This window comes from Oncorhynchus masou, chromosome 14 (assembly GCF_036934945.1).
Source record: "Oncorhynchus masou masou isolate Uvic2021 chromosome 14, UVic_Omas_1.1, whole genome shotgun sequence".
In the NCBI taxonomy this organism is placed as follows: domain Eukaryota; kingdom Metazoa; phylum Chordata; class Actinopteri; order Salmoniformes; family Salmonidae; genus Oncorhynchus; species Oncorhynchus masou.
This window is the reverse complement of record NC_088225.1, coordinates 35,058,803-35,083,828: the sequence shown is the minus strand read 5'-3', so window position 1 is coordinate 35,083,828 and position 25,026 is coordinate 35,058,803. Positions and strand designations below refer to the sequence as shown.

The following is a 25,026-nucleotide window of genomic DNA, read 5'->3' as shown; positions in this document are numbered from 1 at the left end:
TCTATATACTGTAACTATATACTATATACTAAATACTACATTCTATATACTGTAACTATATACTATATACTACATTCTATATGCTGTAACTATATACTATATACTATATACTACATTCTATATGCTGTAACTATATACTATATACTAAATACTACATTCTATATACTGTAACTATATACTACATTCTATATACTGTAACTATATACTATATACTAAAAACTACATTCTATATACTGTAACTATATACTATATACTACATTCTATATACTGTAACTATATGCTATATACTGCATTCTATATACTGTAACTGTATACTATATACTATATTCTATATACTGTAACTATATACTATATAATATACTATATACTATATACTACATTCTATATACTGTAACTATATACTATATACTAAATACTACATTCTATATACTGTAACTATATACTATATACTATATAAAACTAAGAGGTGAGATGACAACATTGTTTAAGAATGTATATTCTAAAACGTGTTTAAATCAGAAAATGTTGCTTATGTGTACATTCTATATACTGTAACTATATACTATATACTACATTCTATACACTGTAACTATATACTGTATACTACATTATATATACTGTAACTATATACTATATACTACATTCTATATACTGACACTATATACTATATACTACATTCTATACACTGTAACTATATACTATATACTACATTCTATATACTGTAACTGTTCTAGATGTTGTTTTGTTGTTGATCCATTTCTCATCAAATCAAGTCTGGCTTTTTTAAGTGAAATTGACTTTAGAAGCCTTTATAAAGACTTGAAGTCATTTAATAATTTCTATAAACAATCAAATATAATTTACCAACATTTCTGAAAGTGGACACAGTGTTTTGGAATGAAACTCTTCTTATGTTTCCCCATCTGAGCTCAGAGTAGATGAGAGATGTAATGTTTGTCTCTGTTGTGTTGAAGTCCAATCCAGCAGGAGAGACCAGCCTCCCCTGTTCCCAGCTGTGTGTCCATGAAGAGTGACCGGTCTATGAGTCAACCTCTATACTTTAGAGAGGGAGACTTTTCTACTGAACAAAGGTAAGAAGAACTCATGGGTCCTGGTCAGTGAGTTAAACAACACTGTCTCTAGTCATTTCTCCTCTCCCATTCTCCCATTTTCCCATTTATTGTTGTTGTTTTCATAATCCATAGGCTAATAATTTTGTCCATTTTCAGAGTCCTAAAACAACATTAAACAAACACAACGTTCCCTCCCTGTGTGTGTGTGTGTGTGTGTGTGTGTGTGTGTGTGTGTGTGTGTGTGTGCGTGTGTGTGCGTGTGTGTGCGTGTGTGTGCGTGTGTGTGCGTGTGTGTGTGTGTGTGTGTGTGTGTGTGTGTGTGTGTGTGTGTGTGTGTGTGTGTGCACTCCCTGGATGAGGAGATGTAATCTCTATCCTGATTGACTAGTCACTTATACCCTTACCTACATATTACCTCAATTATAGTCTCATTATTACCTCAACTACCCGGTACCCTGCACATTGACTCAGTACTGGTTCTCCTTATAGTCTCATTATTACCTCAACTACCCGGTACCCTGCACATTGACTCAGTACTGGTACTCCTTATAGTCTCATTATTGTTCGGCACATGTGAGAAATACAATTTGATTTGAAGCTCATTGGCAGAAACACGTCATTGGGTGTAATGGTCGTCTCGTGCTGAAGAGATCATGTTCGGATGTTGAAGCACTGTGGCTAGAAAAACTCCCTCGAAAGGCAGGAACCAAGAAGAAACCTAGAGAGGAACCAGGCTCTGAGGGGTGACCAGTCCTCTTCTGGCTGTGCTGGGGAGAGATTATAAGAGAACATGGCCATTTAATTCAGATCATTCTTCAAGATGTTGAAATGTTCATAAATGACAAACAATAATCACAGTGGTTATAGAGGGTGCGATTGGTCAGTACTTCAGGAGTAAACCTGCCTCACAATCGCTATTATTTTCGGTACCTCAGGAGTAAATGTCGTTTGGCTTTTCATTGCCGAGCATTCAGAGGTGTTGTCACGACTTCCGCCGAAGTCGGTCCTTCTCCTTGTTCGGGCGGCGGACCAGTAGAAACTGGATCAGCAGCACTACAAGGTATCACGTCTGGTGAACAGGTCAGGGTTCATATCCTCAGTCAGACCAGTAGAAACTGGATCAGCAGCACTACAAGGTATCACGTCTGGTGAACAGGTCAGAGTTCATATCCTCAGTCAGACCAGTAGAAACTGGATCAGCAGCACTACAAGGTTTCATGTCTGGTGAACAGGTCAGGGTTCATATCCTCAGTCAGACCAGTAGAAACTGGATCAGCAGCACTACAAGGTATCACGTCTGGTGAACAGGTCAGAGTTCATATCCTCAGTCAGACCAGTAGAAACTGGATCAGCAGCACTACAAGGTTTCATGTCTGGTGAACAGGTCAGGGTTCATATCCTCAGTCAGACCAGTACAAACTGGATCAGCAGTACTACAAGGTATCACGTACTGTGGAGCATGTATCAATACTGACAGGATCTAAAGAAGGGGATCGCTGCTCTCAGATCAGTTTTCTCCATTCAAATCTTTCCTTAATGTAAGAATATTTTGCAGATAAATACACAACGCAGAGTTTGAGAGTTTAGGAGGACGAGAGGACTGGAGCACTAATTTTTTTATTTATTTCACCTTTATTTAACCAGGTAGGCTAGTTGAGAACAAGTTCTCATTTACAACTGCGACCTGGCCAAGATAAAGCATAGCAGTGTGAACAGACAACACAGAGTTACACATGGAGTAAACAATTAACAAGTCAATAACACAGTAGAAAAAAAAGGGGAGTCTATATACAATGTGTGCAAAAGGCATGAGGAGGTAGGCGAATAATTACAATATTGCAGATTAACACTGGATTGATAAATAATCATGTACAGGTAGAGATATTGGTGTGCAAAAGAGCAGAAAAGTAAATAAATAAAAACTGTGGGGATGAGGTAGGTAATGGTCAATAGGGAATTGTAAATAGGAGTTGGGTTTCAGTTCAACATCTGTTAGAATCTGTGTAATGTCACTCCTGAACTCAGAGCGACATGTGCTACATGGGCCACGTTGTCATTGGTCTGTACATTGAGTCGAGAGCAGGATACAACGGCCATTGGCCAATTTGTCCTGCAAGGACTTCTGATTGGTCAACCCCAGGCTAGGGTGGGTGGTTATAAATGGCATCCTGTTCCTTTGTTCAGTGGAGTAAAGCTGAGGACAGGGGACTTCTGATTGGTCAACCCCAGGCTAGGGTGGGGGGTTATAAATGGCATCCGGTTCCTTTGTTTGGTGGAGTAAAGCTGAGGACAGGGGACTTCTGATTGGTCAACCCCAGGCTAGGGTGGGGGGTTATAAATGGCATCCTGTTCCTTTGTTCAGTGGAGTAAAGCTGAGGACAGGGGCCTTCTGATTGGTCAACCCCAGGCTAGGGTGAGGGGTTATAAATGGCATCCTGTTCCTTTGTTTGGTGGAGTAAAGCTGAGGACAGGGGACTTCTGATTGGTCAACCCCAGGCTAGGGTGGGGGGTTATAAATGGCATCCGGTTCCTTTGTTCAGTGGAGTAAAGCTGAGGACAGGGGACTTCTGATTGGTCAACCCCAGGCTAGGGTGGGGGGTTATAAATGGCATCCTGTTCCTTTGTTCAGTGGAGAAAAGCTGAGGACAGGGGAGACTAAAGATCTGAACATCTACCTCTTAACATCTTGATTTGTCCTCTATGAATAAACCTATTTTTCTTCCCCTGATTTGCTTTGGAGTTTGTGTTTTTGAAGAATAACATAATTAGTTAACATTAACATTATAATCAGTTCACAATACTGACCACAGCTCAGCTTCTATTAGCTCCTATGGCTGCAGATATTGAGGTGGCTAATTCTAATGCTGACACATAAAACATCTCAGATTTAGCACGTCATTGCGCACACGTTATAAAATATATTGAGACAAATTACAGACAGTAGCCTACAAGTATTGAAATAGGCCTAAAGCCTGATGTTTATATTTTAATGCTCATCTTGGTTTTCATATGAAGAAAATGTGTACATCCCTTGTTTGAATCAGTTGTCAACTTTGTCTTTGTGTCAACTTTCTGAATTTGTCGGAGGTCACAGAGAGACGGATAAACCATGTGATTCTATGTTTAGCAGACATCTTCTGTGCATAAAGTCACGTGGAAGGGCAAGAAAACATCTAACGACTCACAGCTGTTCTAGTGGTCTGAGACAGGTGGTAGATTACTCAGCTGTTCTAGTGGTCTGAGGCAGGTGTTAGATTACTCAGCTGTTCTAGTGGTCTGAGGCAGGTGTTAGATTACTCAGCTGTTCTAGTGGTCTGAGGCAGGTGTTAGATTACTCAGCTGTTCTAGTGGTCTGAGGCAGGTGTTAGATTACTCAGCTGTTCTAGTGGTCTGAGGCAGGTGTTAGATTACTCAGCTGTTCTAGTGGTCTGAGGCAGGTGTTAGATCACTCAGCTGTTCTAGTGGTCTGAGGCAGGAGGTAGATTACTCAGCTGTTCTAGTGGTCTGAGGCAGGTGTTAGATTACTCAGCTGTTCTAGTGGTCTGAGGCAGGTGTTAGATTACTCAGCTGTTCTAGTGGTCTGAGGCAGGTGTTAGATTACTCAGCTGTTCTAGTGGTCTGAGGCAGGTGTTAGATCACTCAGCTGTTCTAGTGGTCTGAGGCAGGAGGTAGATTACTCAGCTGTTCTAGTGATCTGAGACAGGTGTTAGATTACTCAGCTGTTCTAGTGGTCTGAGGCAGGTGTTAGATTACTCAGCTGTTCTAGTGGTCTGAGGCAGGTGTTAGATTACTCAGCTGTTCTAGTGGTCTGAGGCAGGTGTTAGATCACTCAGCTGTTCTAGTGGTCTGAGGCAGGAGGTAGATTACTCAGCTGTTCTAGTGATCTGAGACAGGTGGTAGATTACTCAGCTGTTCTAGTGGTCTGAGACAGGTGTTAGATTACTCAGCTGTTCTAGTGGTCTGAGGCAGGTGTTAGATTACTCAGCTGTTCTAGTGGTCTGAGGCAGGTGGTAGATTACTCAGCTGTTCTAGTGGTCTGAGGCAGGTGTTAGATTACTCAGCTGTTCTAGTGGTCTGAGGCAGGTGTTAGATTACTCAGCTGTTCTAGTGATCTGAGGCAGGTGTTAGATTACTCAGCTGTTCTAGTGGTCTGAGGCAGGTGGTAGATTACTCAGCTGTTCTAGTGGTCTGAGGCAGGTGGTAGATTACTCAGCTGTTCTAGTGGTCTGAGGCAGGTGTTAGATTACTCAGCTGTTCTAGTGGTCTGAGGCAGGTGTTAGATTACTCAGCTGTTCTAGTGGTCTGAGGCAGGTGGTAGATTACTCAGCTGTTCTAGTGGTCTGAGGCAGGTGTTAGATTACTCAGCTGTTCTAGTGGTCTGAGGCAGGTGTTAGATTACTCAGCTGTTCTAGTGGTCTGAGGCAGGTGTTAGATTACTCAGCTGTTCTAGTGGTCTGAGACAGGTGTTAGATTACTCAGCTGTTCTAGTGGTCTGAGACAGGTGGTAGATTACTCAGCTGTTCTAGTGGTCTGAGACAGGTGGTAGATTACTCAGCTGTTCTAGTGGTCTGAGGCAGGTGGTAGATTACTCAGCTGTTCTAGTGGTCTGAGACAGGTGGTAGATTACTCAGCTGTTCTAGTGGTCTGAGGCAGGTGGTAGATTACTCAGCTGTTCTAGTGGTCTGAGACAGGTGTTAGATCACTCAGCTGTTCTAGTGGTCTGAGTCAGGTGTTAGATCACTCAGCTGTTCTAGTGGTCTGAGACAGGAGATAGATTACTCAGCTGTTCTAGTGGTCTGAGGTGGTAGATTACTCAGCTGTTCTAGTGGTCTGAGGTGGTAGATTACTCAGCTGTTCTAGTGGTCTGAGGCAGGTGTTAGATTACTCAGCTGTTCTAGTGGTCTGAGACAGGTGTTAGATTACTCAGCTGTTCTAGTGGTCTGAGGCAGGTGTTAGATTACTCAGCTGTTCTAGTGGTCTGAGACAGGTGTTAGATTACTCCGCTGTTCTAGTGGTCTGAGGCAGGTGTTAGATTACTCAGCTGTTCTAGTGGTCTGAGACAGGTGTTAGATCACTCAGCTGTTCTAGTGGTCTGAGTCAGGTGTTAGATCACTCAGCTGTTCTAGTGGTCTGAGACAGGAGATAGATTACTCAGCTGTTCTAGTGGTATGAGGTGGTAGATTACTCAGCTGTTCTAGTGGTCTGAGGTGGTAGATTACTCAGCTGTTCTAGTGGTCTGAGGCAGGTGTTAGATTACTCAGCTGTTCTAGTGGTCTGAGACAGGTGTTAGATTACTCCGCTGTTCTAGTGGTCTGAGGCAGGTGTTAGATTACTCAGCTGTTCTCGTGGTCTAAGGCAGGTGTTAGATTACTCAGCTGTTCTAGTGGTCTGAGGCAGGTGTTAGATTACTCAGCTTTTCTAGTGGTCTGAGGCAGGTGTTAGATTACTCAGCTGTTCTAGTGGTCTGAGGCAGGTGGTAGATTACTCAGCTGTTCTAGTGGTCTGAGGTGTTAGATTACTCAGCTGTTCTAGTTGTCTGAGGTAGGTGTTAGATTACTCAGCTGTTCTAGTGGTCTGAGGCAGGTGTTAGATTACTCAGCTGTTCTAGTGGTCTGAGACAGGTGTTAGATTACTCAGCTGTTCTAGTGGTCTGAGGCAGGTGTTTGATTACTCAGCTGTTCTAGTGGTCTGAGGTGTTAGATTACTCAGCTGTTCTAGTGGTCTGAGGCAGGTGGTAGATTACCCAGCTGTTCTAGTGGTCTGAGGCAGGTGTTAGATTACTCAGCTGTTCTAGTGGTCAGAGGCAGGCGGTAGATTACCCAGCTGTTCTAGTGGTCTGAGGCAGGTGTTAGATTACTCAGCTGTTCTAGTGGTCTGAGGCAGGTGGTAGATTACCCAGCTGTTCTAGTGGTCTGAGGCAGGTGTTAGATTACTCAGCTGTTCTAGTGGTCTGAGGCAGGTGGTAGATTACTCAGCTGATCTAGTGGTCTGAGGCAGGTGTTAGATTACTCAGCTGTTCTAGTGGTCTGAGGCAGGTGTTAGATTACTCAGCTGTTCTAGTGGTCTGAGGCAGGTGGTAGATTACTCAGCTGTTCTAGTGGTCTGAGACAGGTGGTAGATTACTCAGCTGTTCTAGTGGTCTGAGACAGGTGTTAGATCACTCAGCTGTTCTAGTGGTCTGAGTCAGGTGTTAGATCACTCAGCTGTTCTAGTGGTCTGAGACAGGAGATAGATTACTCAACTGTTCTAGTGGTCTGAGGTGGTAGATTACTCAGCTGTTCTAGTGGTCTGAGGTGGTAGATTACTCAGCTGTTCTAGTGGTCTGAGGCAGGTGTTAGATTACTCAGCTGTTCTAGTGGTCTGAGACAGGTGTTAGATTACTCAGCTGTTCTAGTGGTCTGAGGCAGGTGTTAGATTACTCAGCTGTTCTAGTGGTCTGAGACAGGTGTTAGATTACTCCGCTGTTCTAGTGGTCTGAGGCAGGTGTTAGATTACTCAGCTGTTCTAGTGGTCTGAGACAGGTGTTAGATCACTCAGCTGTTCTAGTGGTCTGAGTCAGGTGTTAGATCACTCAGCTGTTCTAGTGGTCTGAGACAGGAGATAGATTACTCAGCTGTTCTAGTGGTATGAGGTGGTAGATTACTCAGCTGTTCTAGTGGTCTGAGGTGGTAGATTACTCAGCTGTTCTAGTGGTCTGAGGCAGGTGTTAGATTACTCAGCTGTTCTAGTGGTCTGAGACAGGTGTTAGATTACTCCGCTGTTCTAGTGGTCTGAGGCAGGTGTTAGATTACTCAGCTGTTCTCGTGGTCTAAGGCAGGTGTTAGATTACTCAGCTGTTCTAGTGGTCTGAGGCAGGTGTTAGATTACTCAGCTTTTCTAGTGGTCTGAGGCAGGTGTTAGATTACTCAGCTGTTCTAGTGGTCTGAGGCAGGTGGTAGATTACTCAGCTGTTCTAGTGGTCTGAGGTGTTAGATTACTCAGCTGTTCTAGTTGTCTGAGGTAGGTGTTAGATTACTCAGCTGTTCTAGTGGTCTGAGGCAGGTGTTAGATTACTCAGCTGTTCTAGTGGTCTGAGACAGGTGTTAGATTACTCAGCTGTTCTAGTGGTCTGAGGCAGGTGTTTGATTACTCAGCTGTTCTAGTGGTCTGAGGTGTTAGATTACTCAGCTGTTCTAGTGGTCTGAGGCAGGTGGTAGATTACCCAGCTGTTCTAGTGGTCTGAGGCAGGTGTTAGATTACTCAGCTGTTCTAGTGGTCAGAGGCAGGCGGTAGATTACCCAGCTGTTCTAGTGGTCTGAGGCAGGTGTTAGATTACTCAGCTGTTCTAGTGGTCTGAGGCAGGTGGTAGATTACCCAGCTGTTCTAGTGGTCTGAGGCAGGTGTTAGATTACTCAGCTGTTCTAGTGGTCTGAGGCAGGTGGTAGATTACTCAGCTGATCTAGTGGTCTGAGGCAGGTGTTAGATTACTCAGCTGTTCTAGTGGTCTGAGGCAGGTGTTAGATTACTCAGCTGTTCTAGTGGTCTGAGGCAGGTGGTAGATTACTCAGCTGTTCTAGTGGTCTGAGACAGGTGGTAGATTACTCAGCTGTTCTAGTGGTCTGAGACAGGTGGTAGATTACTCAGCTGTTCTAGTGGTCTGAGACAGGTGTTAGATTACTCAGCTGTTCTAGTGGTCTGAGGCAGGTGGTAGATTACTCAGCTGTTCTAGTGGTCTGAGACAGGTGTTAGATTACTCAGCTGTTCTAGTGGTCTGAGGCAGGTGGTAGATTACTCAGCTGATCTAGTGGTCTGAGGCAGGTGTTAGATTACTCAGCTGTTCTAGTGGTCTGAGACAGGTGTTAGATTACAAGCATTTTCAATTGTAACCTTAATAATATCACATACTGATGTCATATTACTGTATTGAATTATTGTTTTTAAATATTTAAATATTGATGTCATAAGTGTATCATTTGTACATTTCTTTATTAAAAAATGTATTTATTTGTTACATTTGACTGAATAAAACCAAAGTACTACTGATTTCTCTGAGAGTGAGACAGATATATATTATTACTGTGTAAAACCTAGCAGTACTACTGATTTCACTGAGAGTGAGGCAGATATATATTATTACTGTATAAAACCTAGCAGTACTACTGATTTCTCTGAGAGTGAGGCAGATATATATTATTACTGTGTAAAACCTAGCAGAACTTCTGATTTCACTGAGAGTGAGGCAGATATATATTATTACTGTATAAAACCTAGCAGTACTACTGATTTCTCTGAGAGTGAGGCAGATATATATTATTACTGTGTAAAACCTAGCAGAACTTCTGATTTATCTGAGAGTGAGGCAGATATATATTATTACTGTGTTAAACCTAGCAGTACTACTGATTTCTCTGAGAGAGAGGCAGATATATATTATTACTGTATAAAACCTAGCAGCACTACTGATTTCTCTGAGAGTGAGACAGATATATATTATTACAAAAAAAGCCTTTTTCTCTGAAATGAAACCAACAAATGATAGACTATAAACAAATTCATGTCTGTCATTGAACAACCCCATGTAATGATTAGATAGTGAACAACCCCATGCCATGATTAGATAGTCAACAACCCCATGCCATGATTAGATAGTGAACAACCCCATGTAATGATTAGATAGTGAACAACCCATGCCATGATTAGATGGTGAACAACCCCATGTAATGATTAGATAGTGAACAACCCATGCCATGATTAGATGGTGAACAACCCCATGCCATGATTAGATAGTGAACAACCCCATGATTAGATAGTGAACAACCCCATGATTAGATAGTGAACAACCCCATGTAATGATTAGATAGTGAACAACCCCATGATTAGATAGTGAACAACCCCATGTAATGATTAGATAGTGAACAACTCATGCCATGATTAGATAGTGAACAACCCCATGTAATGATTAGATAGTGAACAACCCCATGATTAGATAGTGAACAACCCCATGTAATGATTAGATAGTGAACAACCCCATGATTAGATAGTGAACAACCCCATGTAATGATTAGATAGTGAACAACCCATGCCATGATTAGATAGTGAATAACCCCATGTAATGATTAGATAGTGAACAACCCATGCCATGATTAGATAGTGAACAACCCCATGTAATGATTAGATAGTGAACAACCCCAGGTAATGATTAGATAGTGAAGAAATATATATATATTTCAAAATTTATTTCAGAAGTTAAAGCTAATTTTTGAACATTTATGATATATAGCGTTTTGGAATGAAACTCTTCTTATGTTTCCCCATCTGAGCTCAGAGTAGATGAGAGATGTAATGTTTGTCTCTGTTGTGTTGAAGTCCAATCCAGCAGGAGAGACCAGCCTCCCCTGTTCCCAGCTGTGTGTCCATGAAGAGTGACCGGTCTATGCTTCTACCTATAGAGTTTAGAGAGGGAGACTTTTCTACTGAACAAAGGTAAGAAGAACTCATGGGTCCTGGTCAGTGAGTTAAACAACACTGTCTCAAGTCATTTCTCCTCTCCCATTTTCCCATTTATTGTTGTTGTTTTCATAATCCATAGGCTAATAATTTTGTCCGTTTCATAGTCGTAAAACAATATTAAACAAACACAACATTCCCTCCCTGTGTGTGTGTGCGTGTGCGCGCGTGCGTGCGTGTGTGTGTGTGCGTGTGTGTGTGTGTACTCCCTGGATGAGGAGATGTAATCTCATGTTTTGTCCACAGAAACCAACAGGAGAGATCAGAGTCAGAGATTCTCAGTGGTCAGTCTTCCCAGAGTCATCAAACAGACCTGGCCTCCATATTCAGTGTATGTGGTCCTGTTATGTACATTTGTTTTTGTTTACCTCAAGTAAAGTTGATCTGTCAATCATTCATTAATGTGTTAATGAGAAAGCATTTAGTCTCTTGCTTAACTTATTTACTTTATTTATTTCAGATGCTTGAAGAGAAAATTATGACATTTATGAAGAACGAGCTGAAGATGTTCAAGAGGATTCTTAGTCCAGAACTCCCAGAAGGCTTTGAGAGTCAGAAGCAGGATAAGGAAGTGGTGGATGCTGAAGATGAGAAGCAGGAGAGCAGTGCCAGAAAGGGGGCTCTGAAGATCACACTGCACATCCTGAGGAAAATGAACCAGAAGGAGCTTGCTGACACACTGGAGAAATGTAAGATCTGTCTGCCTCATGTTGATGCTGTTTTATAACATTTAAAAGCTGTAGCTAAAGTACAGCTAAAGTAGCTGTGTAACTCAATGATATTGTAGCAGCCTTAACACAACACCTAGTGACCTCATTAGTAGCAGCAGGGATGTGTTGTGGTGATTAATTTAGAGAGAGAGAGAACATTAATAATACCATCAATCATACCAATAATAATATAATCAGTCACACCAGTCTGTAACGCATTCTAAAAACTTTTATAGATTTAGACAGTCAGTTACGAGAACAAATTATTACAATGTAAAACTTTATAAAAGTCCTACAATACTGTAGGCATTAAAACAGATGTAATATTAATATCCTCTGTGTTATTTCTAGATTCAGATGAGTTTGCTGTGATTTGCCAACGTGAACTCAAATCAAATCTAAAGAAGAAGTTTCAATGTGTATTTGAGGGGATCGCTAAACAAGGAAACCCAACACTTCTCAATAAGATCTACACAGAGCTCTACATCACAGAGGGTGGAACAGGAGAGGTCAATAATGAACATGAGTTGAGACAGATTGAGACAACAACCAGGAAACAAGCAAGACCAGAGACTGCAATCAAATGTAACGACATCTTCAAACCCTTAACTGGACAAGACAAACCTATCAGAACTGTGCTGACAAAGGGAGTCGCTGGCATTGGAAAAACAGTCTCTGTGCAGAAGTTCATTCTGGACTGGGCTGAAGGAAAAGCAAATCAGGATGTCCAATTTGTATTTTCATTCCCTTTTCGGGAGCTGAATTTGATGAAAGAGGACAAACACACTTTGATTGAACTTCTTAATCACTTCTCAATGGAAACCAAACAATCAGGAATCTCCATCTACAACAAGTACAAAGTTCTGTTCATCTTTGATGGTCTGGATGAGTGCCGACTGCCCCTAGACTTCCAGAAGAACAAGATCTGTTGGGACGTCACAGAGTCAACCTCAGTGGATGTTCTGCTGACAAATCTCATCAGGGGAAATCTGCTTCCCTCTGCTCTCCTCTGGATAACTACCCGACCTGCAGCAGCCAATAAGATCCCTTCATGGTGTGTTGACCAGGTAACAGAGGTACGAGGGTTCAATGACCCACAGAAGGAGGAGTACTTCAGGAAGAGATTCAGTGATGAGGACCTGTCCAGCAGAATCATCTCACACATAAAGACATCTAGGAGCCTCCACATCATGTGCCACATTCCAGTCTTCTGTTGGATTTCTGCAACAGTCCTTGAACACATGCTGGAACATAAGAGAGAAGAGATGCCCAAGACTCTGACTGAGATGTACACACACCTTGTGGTGTTTCATACCAAACAGAAGAATGAAAAGTATCTTGGGAAAGAAGAGACAGGTCCACACTGGAATAAAGAGAGCATTCTGTCACTGGGAAAACTGGCTTTTCAACAGCTTGTGAAGGGCAATCTGATTTTCTATGAAGAAGACCTGAAAGAGGCTGGCATTGATGTTAATGAAGCCTCAGTGTACTCAGGATTGTGCACACAACTCTTTAAAGAGGAATGTGTGCTCTACCAGGACAAGGTGTACTGCTTTGTTCATCTGAGCATTCAGGAGTTTCTGGCTGCTGTATATGTGTTCCTCTCATTCATCAACAACAATGAGAATCTACTGGACAAACTGCAAACAAACGACGAGCCTGAAGTTGCTTTCTACAAGAGTGCTGTGGATAAAGCCTTACAAAGTGAGACGGGAAACCTGGACCTTTTCCTCCGCTTCCTCCTGGGCCTCTCACTGGAGTCCAATCAGAAGCACTTACGAGGTCTACTGACAAAGACAAGAACCAGCTCACAGACCCATGAAGAAACAGTCAAGTACATCAAGGAGAAGATCAGGGAGAATCTCTCTCCAGAGAGGAGCATCAATCTGTTCCACTGTCTGAATGAACTGAATGACCATTCTCTAGTGGAAGAGATCCAATTCTACCTGAGCTCAGGAAGTCTCTCAAAACCCAATCTGTCACCTGCACAGTGGTCAGCTCTGGTCTTCGTGTTGATGACTTCAGAAAAGGAGCTGGATGTGTTTGACCTGAAGAAATACTCCAGATCAGAGGAAGGTCTTCTGAGGCTGCTGCCAGTGGTCAAAGCCTCCAGAGCTGTTCTGTGAGTAAATCAAATTACATTTAAGAACTAATCATCAGGAAGAAATATTCAGTTTAGAGAAAAATATGTATTATAATATGTATAATAGATTATTTTGAAAAACATATTGAATAAATTAATGGATTTTCACATTAGTATAACAATACAGTGCCTTGCGAAAGTTTTCGCCCCCCTTGAACTTTGCAACCTTTTGCCACATTTCAGGCTTCAAACATAAAGATATAAAACTGTATTTTTTTGTGAAGAATCAACAACAAGTGGGACACAATCATGAAGTGGAACGACATTTATTGGATATTTCAAACTTTTTTAACAAATCAAAAACTGAAAAATTGGGCGTGAAAAATTATTCAGCCCCCTTAAGTTAATACTTTGTAGCGCCACCTTTTGCTGCGTTTACAGCTGTATGTCGCTTGGTGGTATGTCTCTATCAGTTTTGCACATCGAGAGACTGAAATTTTTTCCCATTCCTCCTTGCAAAACAGCTCGAGCTCAGTGAGGTTGGATGGAGAGCATTTGTGAACAGCAGTTTTCAGTTCTTTCCACAGATTCTCGATTGGATTCAGGTCTGGACTTTGACTTGGCCATTCTAACACCTGGATATGTTTATTTTTGAACCATTCCATTGTAGATTTTGCTTTATGTTTTGGATCATTGTCTTGTTGGAAGACAAATCTCCGTCCCAGTCTCAGGTCTTTTGCAGACTCCATCAGGTTTTCTTCCAGAATGGTCCTGTATTTGGCTCCATCCATCTTCCCATCAATTTTAACCATCTTCCTGTCCCTGCTGAAGAAAAGCAAGCCTTAACCATGATGCTGCCACCACCATGTTTGACAGTGGGTATGGTGTCTTCAGGTTGATGAGCTGTGTTGCATTTACGCCAAACATAACGTTTTGCATTGTTGCCAAAAAGTTCAATTTTGGTTTCATCTGACCAGAGCACCTTCTTCCACATGTTTGGTGTGTCTCCCAGGTGGCTTGTGGCAAACTTTAAACAACACTTTTTACGGATATCTTTAAGAAATGGCTTTCTTCTTGCCACTCTTCCATAAAGGCCAGATTTGTGCAATATACGACTGATTGTTGTCCTATGGACAGAGTCTCCCACCTCAGCTGTAGATCTCTGCAGTTCATCCAGAGTGATCATGGGCCTCTTCGCTGCATCTCTGATCAGTCTTCTCCTTGTATGAGCTGAAAGTTTAGAGGGACGGCCAGGTCTTGGTAGATTTGCAGTGGTCTGATACTCCTTCCATTTCAATATTATCGCTTGCACAGTGCTCCTTGGGATGTTTAAAGCTTGGGAAATCTTTTTGTATCCAAATCCGGCTTTAAACATCTTCACAGCAGTATCTCGGAGCTGCCTGGTGTGTTCCTTGTTCTTCATGATGCTCTCTGCGCTTTTAACGGACCTCTGAGACTATCACAGTGCAGGTGCATTTATACGGAGACTTGATTACACACAGGTGGATTGTATTTATCATCATTAGTCATTTAGGTCAACATTGGATCATTCAGAGATCCTCAGTGAACTTCTGGAGAGAGTTTGCTGCACTGAAAGTAAAGGGGTTGAATAATTTTGTACTCCCAATTTTTCAGTTTTTGATTTGTTAAAAAAGTTTGAAATATCCAATAAATGTCGTTCCACTTCATGATTGTGTCCCACTTGTTGTTGATTCTTCACAAAAAAATACAGTTTTATATCTTTATGTTTGAAGCCTGAAATGTGGCAAAAGTTCGCAAAGTTCAAGGGGGCCGAATACTTTCGCAATGCACTGTACATAAAGTGCTTTATTTATATGTATGAGCAAACAATTCTAGGAAACAGAATATGAATATATATGCTGTTTGAGAGAATAAACCAAAGGCATCTGCCATTGTCCTTCTACACTACTGGTGTTAATTTAACTGTGTTTGTGAAGTCATGATGATCTCTTTGTCAGGCTGTCAGGCTGTGGAGTCACAGAGGAAGGCTGTGCTTCTCTGGTCTCAGCTCTGAGGTCAAACCCCTCACACCTGAGAGAGCTGGACCTGAGCTACAATCACCCAGGTGACTCAGGAGTCAGACTGCTCTCTGCTGGACTGGAGGATCCACACTGCAGACTGGAGAAACTCAAGTATGTAGAGGGTTTATGTCAATGTTCATATCAGACATGTTTGACTTTTCAGGCTCGCTAAAACCAGTCCAGTGGTTTTAATATGATTTGACTCTTTGCAGGCTGTCAGGCTGTCTAGTCACAGAGGAAGGCAGTGCTTCTCTGGTCTCAGCTCTGGTCTCAAACCCCTCACACCTGAGAGAGCTGGACCTGAGTAACAATGACCTGAAGGATTCAGGAGTGAAGCTGCTCTCTGCTGGACTGGGGAATCCCCACTGTAAACTGGAGACTCTGTGGTCAGTATTCCTGTAGTTGGTCAACAAGTGATAACTGTTCACCAGATCCACTTGTGTTTACCAGACACACATAGTCCACACCACATGTGTTTGGACAGTGAAGCTTATCATTTAAAATGTGGTGCTATGCTCCAGCATTTTGTATTTTAGATATAATGTTTCATATTAGGTGACAGTACAGAATGTCACCTTTTATTTGAGGCTATTCATACATACAGTGGGGCAAAAAAGTATTTAGTCAGCCACCAATTGTGCAAGTTCTCCCACTTAAAAAGATGAGAGACCTGTAATTTTCATCATAAGTACACTTCAACTATGACAGACAAAATGTGTGGTGCTCCAACATTTTGGATTTGAGATACAATGTTTCAAATTAGGCAACAGTGCAGAATGTCACCTTTTATTTGAGGTTAATGTTTAATCTGTTATTGGTAATGGTGAGAGGTTAGTATGTTTTGTTGTAGCCTCTGTTATTGGTAATTGTGAGAGGTTAGCATATTTTGCTGTAGCCTCTGTTATTGGTAATGGTGAGAGGTTAGCATGTTTTGTTGTAGCCTCTGTTATTGGTAATGGTGAGAGGTTAGCATGTTTTGTTGTAGCCTCTGTTATTGGTAATGGTGAGAGGTTAGCATGTTTTGTTGTAGTCTCTGTTATTGGTAATGGTTAGAGGTTAGTATGTTTTGTTGTAGCCTCTGTAACTTTCTCACTCATCATTATTCATGATTCATTCATCATTTTTCTCGATCATGCCAGTCACAGGCTGATGTAGTCATTGTATTTAAAGAATATGGGACCAAATAATTAACTTTTGACAACTTTAATACACTATACGTTAATTGGTCAGAATATTTATGACTTCTTCAAACGGTGGGACTAGATACATAAAGTGAGAGAGACACATTTAAAATGTTAGCTTCACTGTCTAAATATGTAAATAAATAAATAAATGTCAAACTAGATATGGTGTGGACTGTATACTCAATACAATCTAAATCTGATTCCTCACTGTCTAAATAGATATGGTGTGGACTGTATACTCAATACAATCTAAATCTGATACCTCACTGTCTAAATAGATATGGTGTGGACTGTATACTCAATACAATCTAAATCTGATACCTCACTGTCAAAATAGATATGGTGTGGACTGTATACTCAATACAATCTAGATCTGATACCTCACTGTCAAAATAGATATGGTGTGGACTGTATACTCAATACAGTCTAAATCTGATACCTCACTGTCTAAATAGATATGGTGTGGACTGTATACTCAATACAATCTAAATCTGATTCCTCACTGTCTAAATAGATATGGTGTGGACTGTTTACTCAATACAATCTAAATCTGATACCTCACTGTCTAAATAGATATGGTGTGGACTGTTTACTCAATACAATCTAAATCTGATACCTCACTGTCTAAATAGATATGGTGTGGACTGTATACTCAATACAATCTAAATCTGATTCCTCACTGTCTAAATAGATATGGTGTGGACTGTATACTCAATACAATCTAAATCTGATTCCTCACTGTCTAAATAGATATGGTGTGGACTGTATACTCAATACAATCTAAATCTGATTCCTCACTGTCTAAATAGATATGGTGTGGACTGTATACTCAATACAATCTAAATCTGATTCCTCACTGTCTGTCTTCTGACTGATACTGCTTTTTAAACTGGTCTGGTCAGTCTACTCACATATTTGTAATATGCATTTTTACTTATTACATAATATTTAAAATATTTGTGCTCTACAAGTAATATTATGATCATTTATAATAATTATATATTAATTTCTAAATAGATATGGCAGGTTTCAGGACACTGATGTATCTGAATATGCTGAAAAAAATATACTGCCACTATTTTCACCACCAAAGAATAGCAGTGTGATTTTAATATGATTTGACTCTTTGCAGGCTGTCAGGCTGTCTAGTCACAGAGGAAGGCTGTGCTTCTCTGGTCTCAGCTCTGAGGTCAAACCCCTCACACCTGAGAGAGCTGGACCTGAGTAACAATCACCCAGGAGACTCAGGAGTCAGACTGCTCTCTGCTGGACTGGAGGATCCACACTGCAGACTGGAGAAACTCAAGTATGTAGAGGGTTTATGTCAATGTTCATATCAGACATGTTGGACTTATCAGGCTGGTTAAGACAAACATTCTGACCACCACTTGGACAAAGTTACATGCTGACTGTGTGTGTGTGTGTGTGTGTGTGTGTGTGTGTGTGTGTGTGTGTGTGTGTGTGTGTGTGTGTGTGTGTGTGTGTGTGTGTGTGTGTGTGTGTGTGTGTGTGTGTGTTCAGGTGTATCCCTCAATGACTGTCTGTTCTTCTGCTTACCGCTACAGTGTGGAACATGGTGGAGAGAACAGAATGAAACCTGGGCTTAGAAAATGTGAGTGTTGACAGCAGTGAAGAATATGACTAAGAATAAGTCTTAATTCAAGTTAAGTCAAAGTCAAAGACCACCATCATTACTGACTTGGTTATATTAAATATCAGCTGTAGTTCTACAGAAGCAGAAATCAGGGACACCAAAGTTTACAAAGAGTTGCTTTGGCAATGTGTGTGTCTGTGTGTGTGTGTGCGTGTGTGTGTGCGTGTGTGTGTGTGTGTGTGTGTGTGTGTGTGTGTGTGTGTGTGTGTGTGTGTGTGTGTGTGTGTGTGTGTGTGTGTGTGTGTGTGTGTGTGTGTGTGTGTGTGTGTGTGTGTGTGTGTGTGTGATTAATGTGAATAAGTGTGTTTTATATTACCATACAGTATAACATATGATCATTCAACAAGTCTCAAGTTACCTTAACTTCTCCTTTTGATACCTAGAAACATCTACATTAAATGAATTTGTGAAAAGTGAGTTAACATTCTATTATGAATGATGATGGTTTCTAATATTGTGTCTGGTTTCATCCCTCAGATGTATGTGATCTCACACTGGACCCAAACACAGTAAACAGACTCCTCTCTCTGTCTGAGGAGAACAGAAAGGTGACATGTCGGAGAGAGGAGCAGCCGTATCCTGATCACCCAGAGAGATTTGAGGACTGTGAACAGTTGCTGTGTAGAGAGGGTCTGACTGGGCGCTGTTACTGGGAGGTAGAGTGGAGTGGGAGAAGGGCTGCTATTGGAGTGACATATAAAGGAATCAGCAGGAGAGGAAGGGTTAAGAACTGTTGTCTTGGATGGAATGACAAGTCCTGGAGTCTGTACTGCTCTGACAACCATTACATTGCCTGGCACAATAATAATCCCACTACCATAGACGTCCCCTCCTCCAGCTCCCACAGAGTAGGAGTGTATCTGGACTGGCCAGCCGGCACTCTGTCCTTCTATAGAGCCTCCTCTGACACACTGACCCACCTGATCACATTCACCTCCATATTCACTGAGCCCCTCTATGCAGGGTTTTGGGTTTGTGATGACTCCTCAGTGTCCCTGTAAATAATAACCTGACACACACACACACACACACACACACACACACACACACACACACACACACACACACACACACACACACACACATGACACACACACACATTGACACACACACACACACACACATTGACACACACACACACACATTGACACACACACTCACAAACACCCACATTGACACACACACTTTTAATTTTATTTTTCAGTGTAATAAAAAAGATCAGTTGTAAATGTTTTATGTTTTAGGCCTTTTATGGCCTTTTATGTTTTATATGATGTTAGTAACACTCTGAAGTCATTCCATCTGTAATGGTGTGGTCGGAAGGAGAATGAACTTGATATAAACGGAGTCGCTAAAAAATAACTCCAAAACCAAAATATACAAAAATAATAAAAAGTGGGTACAAAACCCATCATACAATCAAACAATCTCCAACAAGGACATGAGGGGAAAGAGAGGGTTAAATACACAACATGTAATTGATGGGATTGAAAGCAGGTGAAACAAGGCAAAACAAATGGAAAATGAAAAATGGATCAGCGAAGCTAGAAGGTCGGTGACATCGTCCGCCTAACACGGCGGAAGTTGTGTCCTTTCTTTAAAGCTCTAAAGTGACTTTTTATTGACAGATGCCTCATTTAAATGTTCTGGATGTTGATGAAAGGAAATCCCATAAAGCCTTCTGGTCAGGTCTTTGTTATGACGTCTTCTGATTGGGTGTCTCAGGTCAGGGCTTTGTTATGACATCTTCTGATTGGATGTCTCAGGTCAGGGCTTTGTTATGGCATCTTCTGATTGGGTGTCTCAGGTCAGGACTTTGTTATGACATCTTCTGATTGGGTGTCTCAGGTCAGGGCTTTGTTATGGCATCTTCTGATTGGGTGTCTCAGGTCAGGACTTTGTTATGACATCTTCTGATTGGGTGTCTCAGGTCAGGACTTTGTTATGACATCTTCTGATTGGGTGTCTCAGGTCAGGTCTGAGCCATGATCAGAATGTGTCTCTGTCTATTTCCAGCCCTGCCATTTCTACCTGTCCAGATCTAGTGTTTGACCCCTGACCTCCTCACACCGTCTCACTGTCCATGTCTGCTTTTAGCTCCCACCTCTACTTCACTGTGTTATAATGGACCTTATGCTTGTTATGTCACCTCTGTAACCAGGTATCAAACATACTGACCTTTCTGACCCTGTCCCATGGCCCTACTTCACTGTGTTATAATGGACCTTATGCTTGTTATGTCACCTCTGTAACCAGGTATCACACATACTGACCTTTCTGACCCTGTCCCATGGCCCTACTTTCTAGAACTGAAATGTCCTCTGAGTTTTGTTTACTGTCCATTTACTCATTTATTGATGTATTTGTTGTGTATTTGGGGTTGTGCCGCAGAGCATCATGGGGGTTTGAATGTGTTGAGATGATCACGTTCCAGATAAATGGTTGAACTGATTCCTGTCTCCCGTCTCATCATTATTGAATTGTTATACAGACGAGGTAATGAAACCCACAAAACATAACAAAAGATTGGCGATGAGTCTGAATCTACAGGAACTATTCTTTCTGGAAGAAGTTGTTTTTACAACTGTTTAAAACTGTTATTTTCTGTGGTTCAGTCTAGGCTAATGTTAACACAGTGTATTACTAGCAGAGGCAAGTGCATAGTGGAACTAACAGAGAGAGTTAACATCATCATGGAGGGAAGTGGAGCTAACAGAGAGAGTTAACATCGTCATGGAGGGAAGTGGAGCTAACAGAGAGAGTTAACATCATCATGGAGGGAAGTGGAGCTAACAGAGAGTGTTAATATCATCATGGAGGGAAGTGGAGCTAACAGAGAGAGTTAACATCATCATGGAGGGAAGTGGAGCTAACAGAGAGTTAACATCATCATGGAGGGAAGTGGAGCTAACAGAGAGAGTTAACATCATCATGGAGGGAAGTGGAGCTAACAGAGAGAGTTAACATCATCATGGAGGGAAGTGGAGCTAACAGAGAGAGTTAACATCATCATGGAGGCAGAAACGGATTCGAGACGGATGTCGGAGCGGGAAAACAACTTGATTAAAAAGGGAGGAATATACATATATAATATATATATAGTAATAATATATAGTGATTAAAGGACAGGACGTTAATTACACTTAAACCAAAGAACTTTGGAATTAAAAACTGCTAAATGAGCGAAGTGAATGAAGATAATGTGACTGAGGAACATATTGCTGTGGTTGAGGACAATCAGCATCCTATTGAGAAATGAAAAATGGTGTGAATTGTTGGAAACAGTTTGATGAAAGTATTGAGCAGGGGACCTCATATACAGAACGGTTTGAATATTCTGTTATTGTAAATTACATTGATGAGGACAACATTGTGCTTATGGTTTTTGGTGTAATGGGGCCAAAGACATGTAATTTACTAGGCAGCCTGTTACATCCAGACAGAACAGGTAGTAAGACGTATGGGGATATTGTGGAGATACTTAAAGGACCTGTTTCACCAGAACCACTAGTTAATACTTAAAGGACCTGTTTCACCAGAACCACTAGTTAATGCTTAAAGGACCTGTTTCACCAGAACCACTAGTTAATACTGAAAGGACCTGTTTCACCAGAACCACTAGTTAATACTGAAAGGACCTGTTTCACCAGAACCACTAGTTAATACTGAAAGGACCTGTTTCACCAGAAACACTAGTTAATACTTAAAGGACATGTTTCACCAGAACCACTAGTTAATACTGAAAGGACCTGTTTCACCAGAACCACTAGTTAATACTGAAAGGTTCAGATTGAGTTCATAAGTAACTTAGTGGGTTCCCAAAAAGGGACATCAGACTTCTACCTGCTGTTGTAAGGACATGGACTGTCCAGCCTGTTGTAAGGACATGGACTGTCCAGCCTGTGGTATAAAGGAACATCAGACTTCTACCTGCTGTTGTAAGGACATGGACTGTCCAGCCTGTGGTATAAAGGAACATCAGACTTCTACCTGCTGTTGTAAGGACATGGACTGTCCAGCCTGTGGTAAGGACATGGACGGTCCAGCCTGTGGTATAAAGGGACATCAGACTTCTACATGCTGTTGTAAGGACATGGACTGTCCAGCCTGTGGTATAAAGGGACATCAGACTTCTACATGCTGTTGTAAGGACATGGACTGTCCAGCCTGTGGTAAGGACATGGATGGTCCAGCCTGTGGTATAAAGGGACATCAGACTTCTACATGCTGTTGTAAGGACATGGACTGTCCAGCCTGTGGTATAAAGGGACATCAGACTTCTACATGCTGTTGTAAGGACATGGACTGTCCAGCCTGTGGTAAGGACATGGACGGTCCAGCCTGTGGTATAAAGGGACATCAGACTTCTACATGCTGTTGTAAGGACATGGACTGTCCAGCCTGTGGTATAAAGGGACATCAGACTTCTACATGCTGTTGTAAGGACATGGACTGTCCAGCCTGTGGTAAGGACATGGACGGTCCAGCCTGTGGTATAAAGGGACATCAGACTTCTACATGCTGTTGTAAGGACATGGACTGTCCAGCCTGTGGTATAAAGGGACATCAGACTTCTACATGCTGTTGTAAGGACATGGACTGTCCAGCCTGTGGTAAGAACATGGACGGTCCAGCCTGTGGTATAAAGGGACATCAGACTTCTTCCTGCTGTTGTTAGGACATGGACTGTCCAGCCTGTTGTAAGGACATGGACGGTCCAGCCTGTGGTATAAAGGGACATCAGACTTCTTCCTGCTGTTGTAAGGACATGGATGGTCCAGCCTGTTGTAAGATCATGGATGGTCCAGCCTGTTGTAAGATCATGGATGGTCCAGCCTGTGGTAAGATCATGGATGGTCCAGCCTGTTGTAAGATCATGGATGGTCCAGCCTGTTGTAAGATCATGGATGGTCCAGCCTGTTGTAAGATCATGGATGGTCCAGCCTGTTGTAAGATCATGGATGGTCCAGCCTGTTGTAAGATCATGGATGGTCCAGCCTGTGGTAAGATCATGGATGGTCCAGCCTGTTGTAAGATCATGGATGGTCCAGCCTGTTGTAAGATCATGGATGGTCCAGCCTGTGGTAAGATCATGGATGGTCCAGCCTGTTGTAAGATCATGGATGGTCCAGCCTGTGGTAAGATCATGGATGGTCCAGCCTGTTGTAAGATCATGGATGGTCCAGCCTGTTGTGAGGACATGGACTGTCCAGCCTGTGGTATAAAGGGACATCAGACTTATTCCTGCTGTGGTAAGGACATGGACTGTTCAGCCTGTGGTAAGGACATGGACTGTCCAGCCTGTTGTAAGGACATGGACTGTCCAGCCTGTTGTAAGGACATGGACTGTCCAGCCTGTTGTAAGGACATGGACTGTCCAGCCTGTGGTATAAAGGAACATCAGACTTCTACCTGCTGTTGTAAGGACATGGACTGTCCAGCCTGTGGTATACAGGGACACAAGCCTCCAGAAACATAAAGAGCTCAGAGAACAGGCAGTATCCTGTCAGTTCTGACGCACTAGGCTATATATGCTGCCCTTGTGTTATGTAAAGTATGGCAGCAGATAATGATTTCGAATGGATTGATAGACTAGAATAATGACATGTATCATGTTGGAGCTTTTGAGTAGAACTTTAGCTTATTCAGTAGCACTTGGAAACTTAACATGGTCTTCAACTATTCCCATCAGAGTTACAATGTTGCAACCAGTACCTAGCTGTCACAGTAGGCAGCTAACTGCGTATAGCAGCAAACTGAGGTGTTACGAACTATAAGACACTTGGAATCACACAATTGTTTCAATTACAATAAAAATAACACATTTAACACATCATTTAATATTCCTGTAGAACTGTAAGAGATAATATATTTAACACATCATTTAATATTCCTGTAGAACTGTAAGAGAGAATATATTTAACACATCATTTAATATTCATGTAGAACTGTAAGAGAGAATATATTTAACACATCATTTAATATTCATGTAGAACTGTAAGAGAGAATATATTTAACACATCATTTAATATTCCTGTAGAACTGTAAGAGAGAATATAGTCGACGGCTGCTGTCAAAAAGTGATTGACGAGTTATTCCTGTGTCCTGTGTTCATGCCCTTTTAAGGGCATCCTGTCCAGATGTCCTCATACTATTTAGGGTGTGGTTATGTAACTTGATAGTACAGCTGTTAATTTGAAGTAAAGCAAATGTTTGTAATAAAAAGTAATGGCCTGATGATTGATGTGTGGGGATCTTGTTGAACTGAAAGAAAATGTGTTTGAACATTTTAAACAGTTGGGAATTTTTGAAGTGAACTTATGGAGCTGCTGTGTAGTGACCTTGTGACCCCTTGTAGAATTAAACAGTTATTTCCGGGGTAGGTCTGCCTGAGTGTAAGTAAGTGTTAGACTTGTCTTGTGAACAAGAAACCTCAAGATAGATAAACCACAGAAAACTACAGAAATCATGTCTCCTAGACCAATTCTAGGTGTATGGGGTCCTTCATGTGTGGTCCACAATGACAAAACTATCAAAGCCATTCTTTGTGATGCACCTGATTGTTTTAATGGTGGGATTGATATGACTGAAGGCCATAAGGTTTACATTTTCCAATGATTCAACAGTGAAGATTTTCACACACAGCTGTCTCAACAACCTTTTCAACCAAAAATCGGGTGTTTTCTCTCCTTCGTTTCGTATGAGAGAATGGCTTAAGATAAGACTTGCTCTATGTCAGATCTAACAGGCCCTGAGCTGAACATCCCTGCCTGGGTACGTGTTGGAAGAGGAAG

General features: G+C 41.7%; 2 protein-coding genes across 2 annotated transcripts in view; both read left to right on the top strand.

The window, feature by feature from the left end:
* The window catches only part of LOC135554792 (NLR family CARD domain-containing protein 3-like), a 36,855-nt gene extending 16,172 nt beyond the window's left edge, over positions 1–20,683 (top strand). The window contains exons 4-13 of the mRNA XM_064987229.1: positions 975–1,091; positions 10,419–10,535; positions 10,806–10,890; positions 11,020–11,248; positions 11,621–13,391; positions 15,332–15,505; positions 15,607–15,780; positions 17,711–17,884; positions 18,144–18,190; positions 18,710–20,683. Of these exons, the coding sequence (XP_064843301.1) occupies positions 975–1,091; positions 10,419–10,535; positions 10,806–10,890; positions 11,020–11,248; positions 11,621–13,391; positions 15,332–15,505; positions 15,607–15,780; positions 17,711–17,884; positions 18,144–18,190; positions 18,710–19,233 (3,412 nt within the window). The 3' untranslated portion in view covers positions 19,234–20,683. The remainder of the gene's footprint in view (positions 1–974; positions 1,092–10,418; positions 10,536–10,805; positions 10,891–11,019; positions 11,249–11,620; positions 13,392–15,331; positions 15,506–15,606; positions 15,781–17,710; positions 17,885–18,143; positions 18,191–18,709) is intronic.
* Positions 20,684–23,000: 2,317 nt separating this feature from the next.
* LOC135553886 (keratin-associated protein 4-1-like) lies at positions 23,001–23,711 on the top strand. Its single transcript, XM_064985812.1, has one exon. It carries the CDS (start codon positions 23,001–23,003, stop codon positions 23,709–23,711), a length of 711 nt encoding a protein of 236 aa, XP_064841884.1.
* The last annotated feature ends 1,315 nt before the right edge of the window (positions 23,712–25,026 follow it).

Coding starts and splice junctions, on each gene's coding strand:
- LOC135553886 (XM_064985812.1), top strand. CDS start 23,001: ATGGATGGTCCAGCCTGTTGTAAGATCATGGATGGTCCAGCCTGTTGT.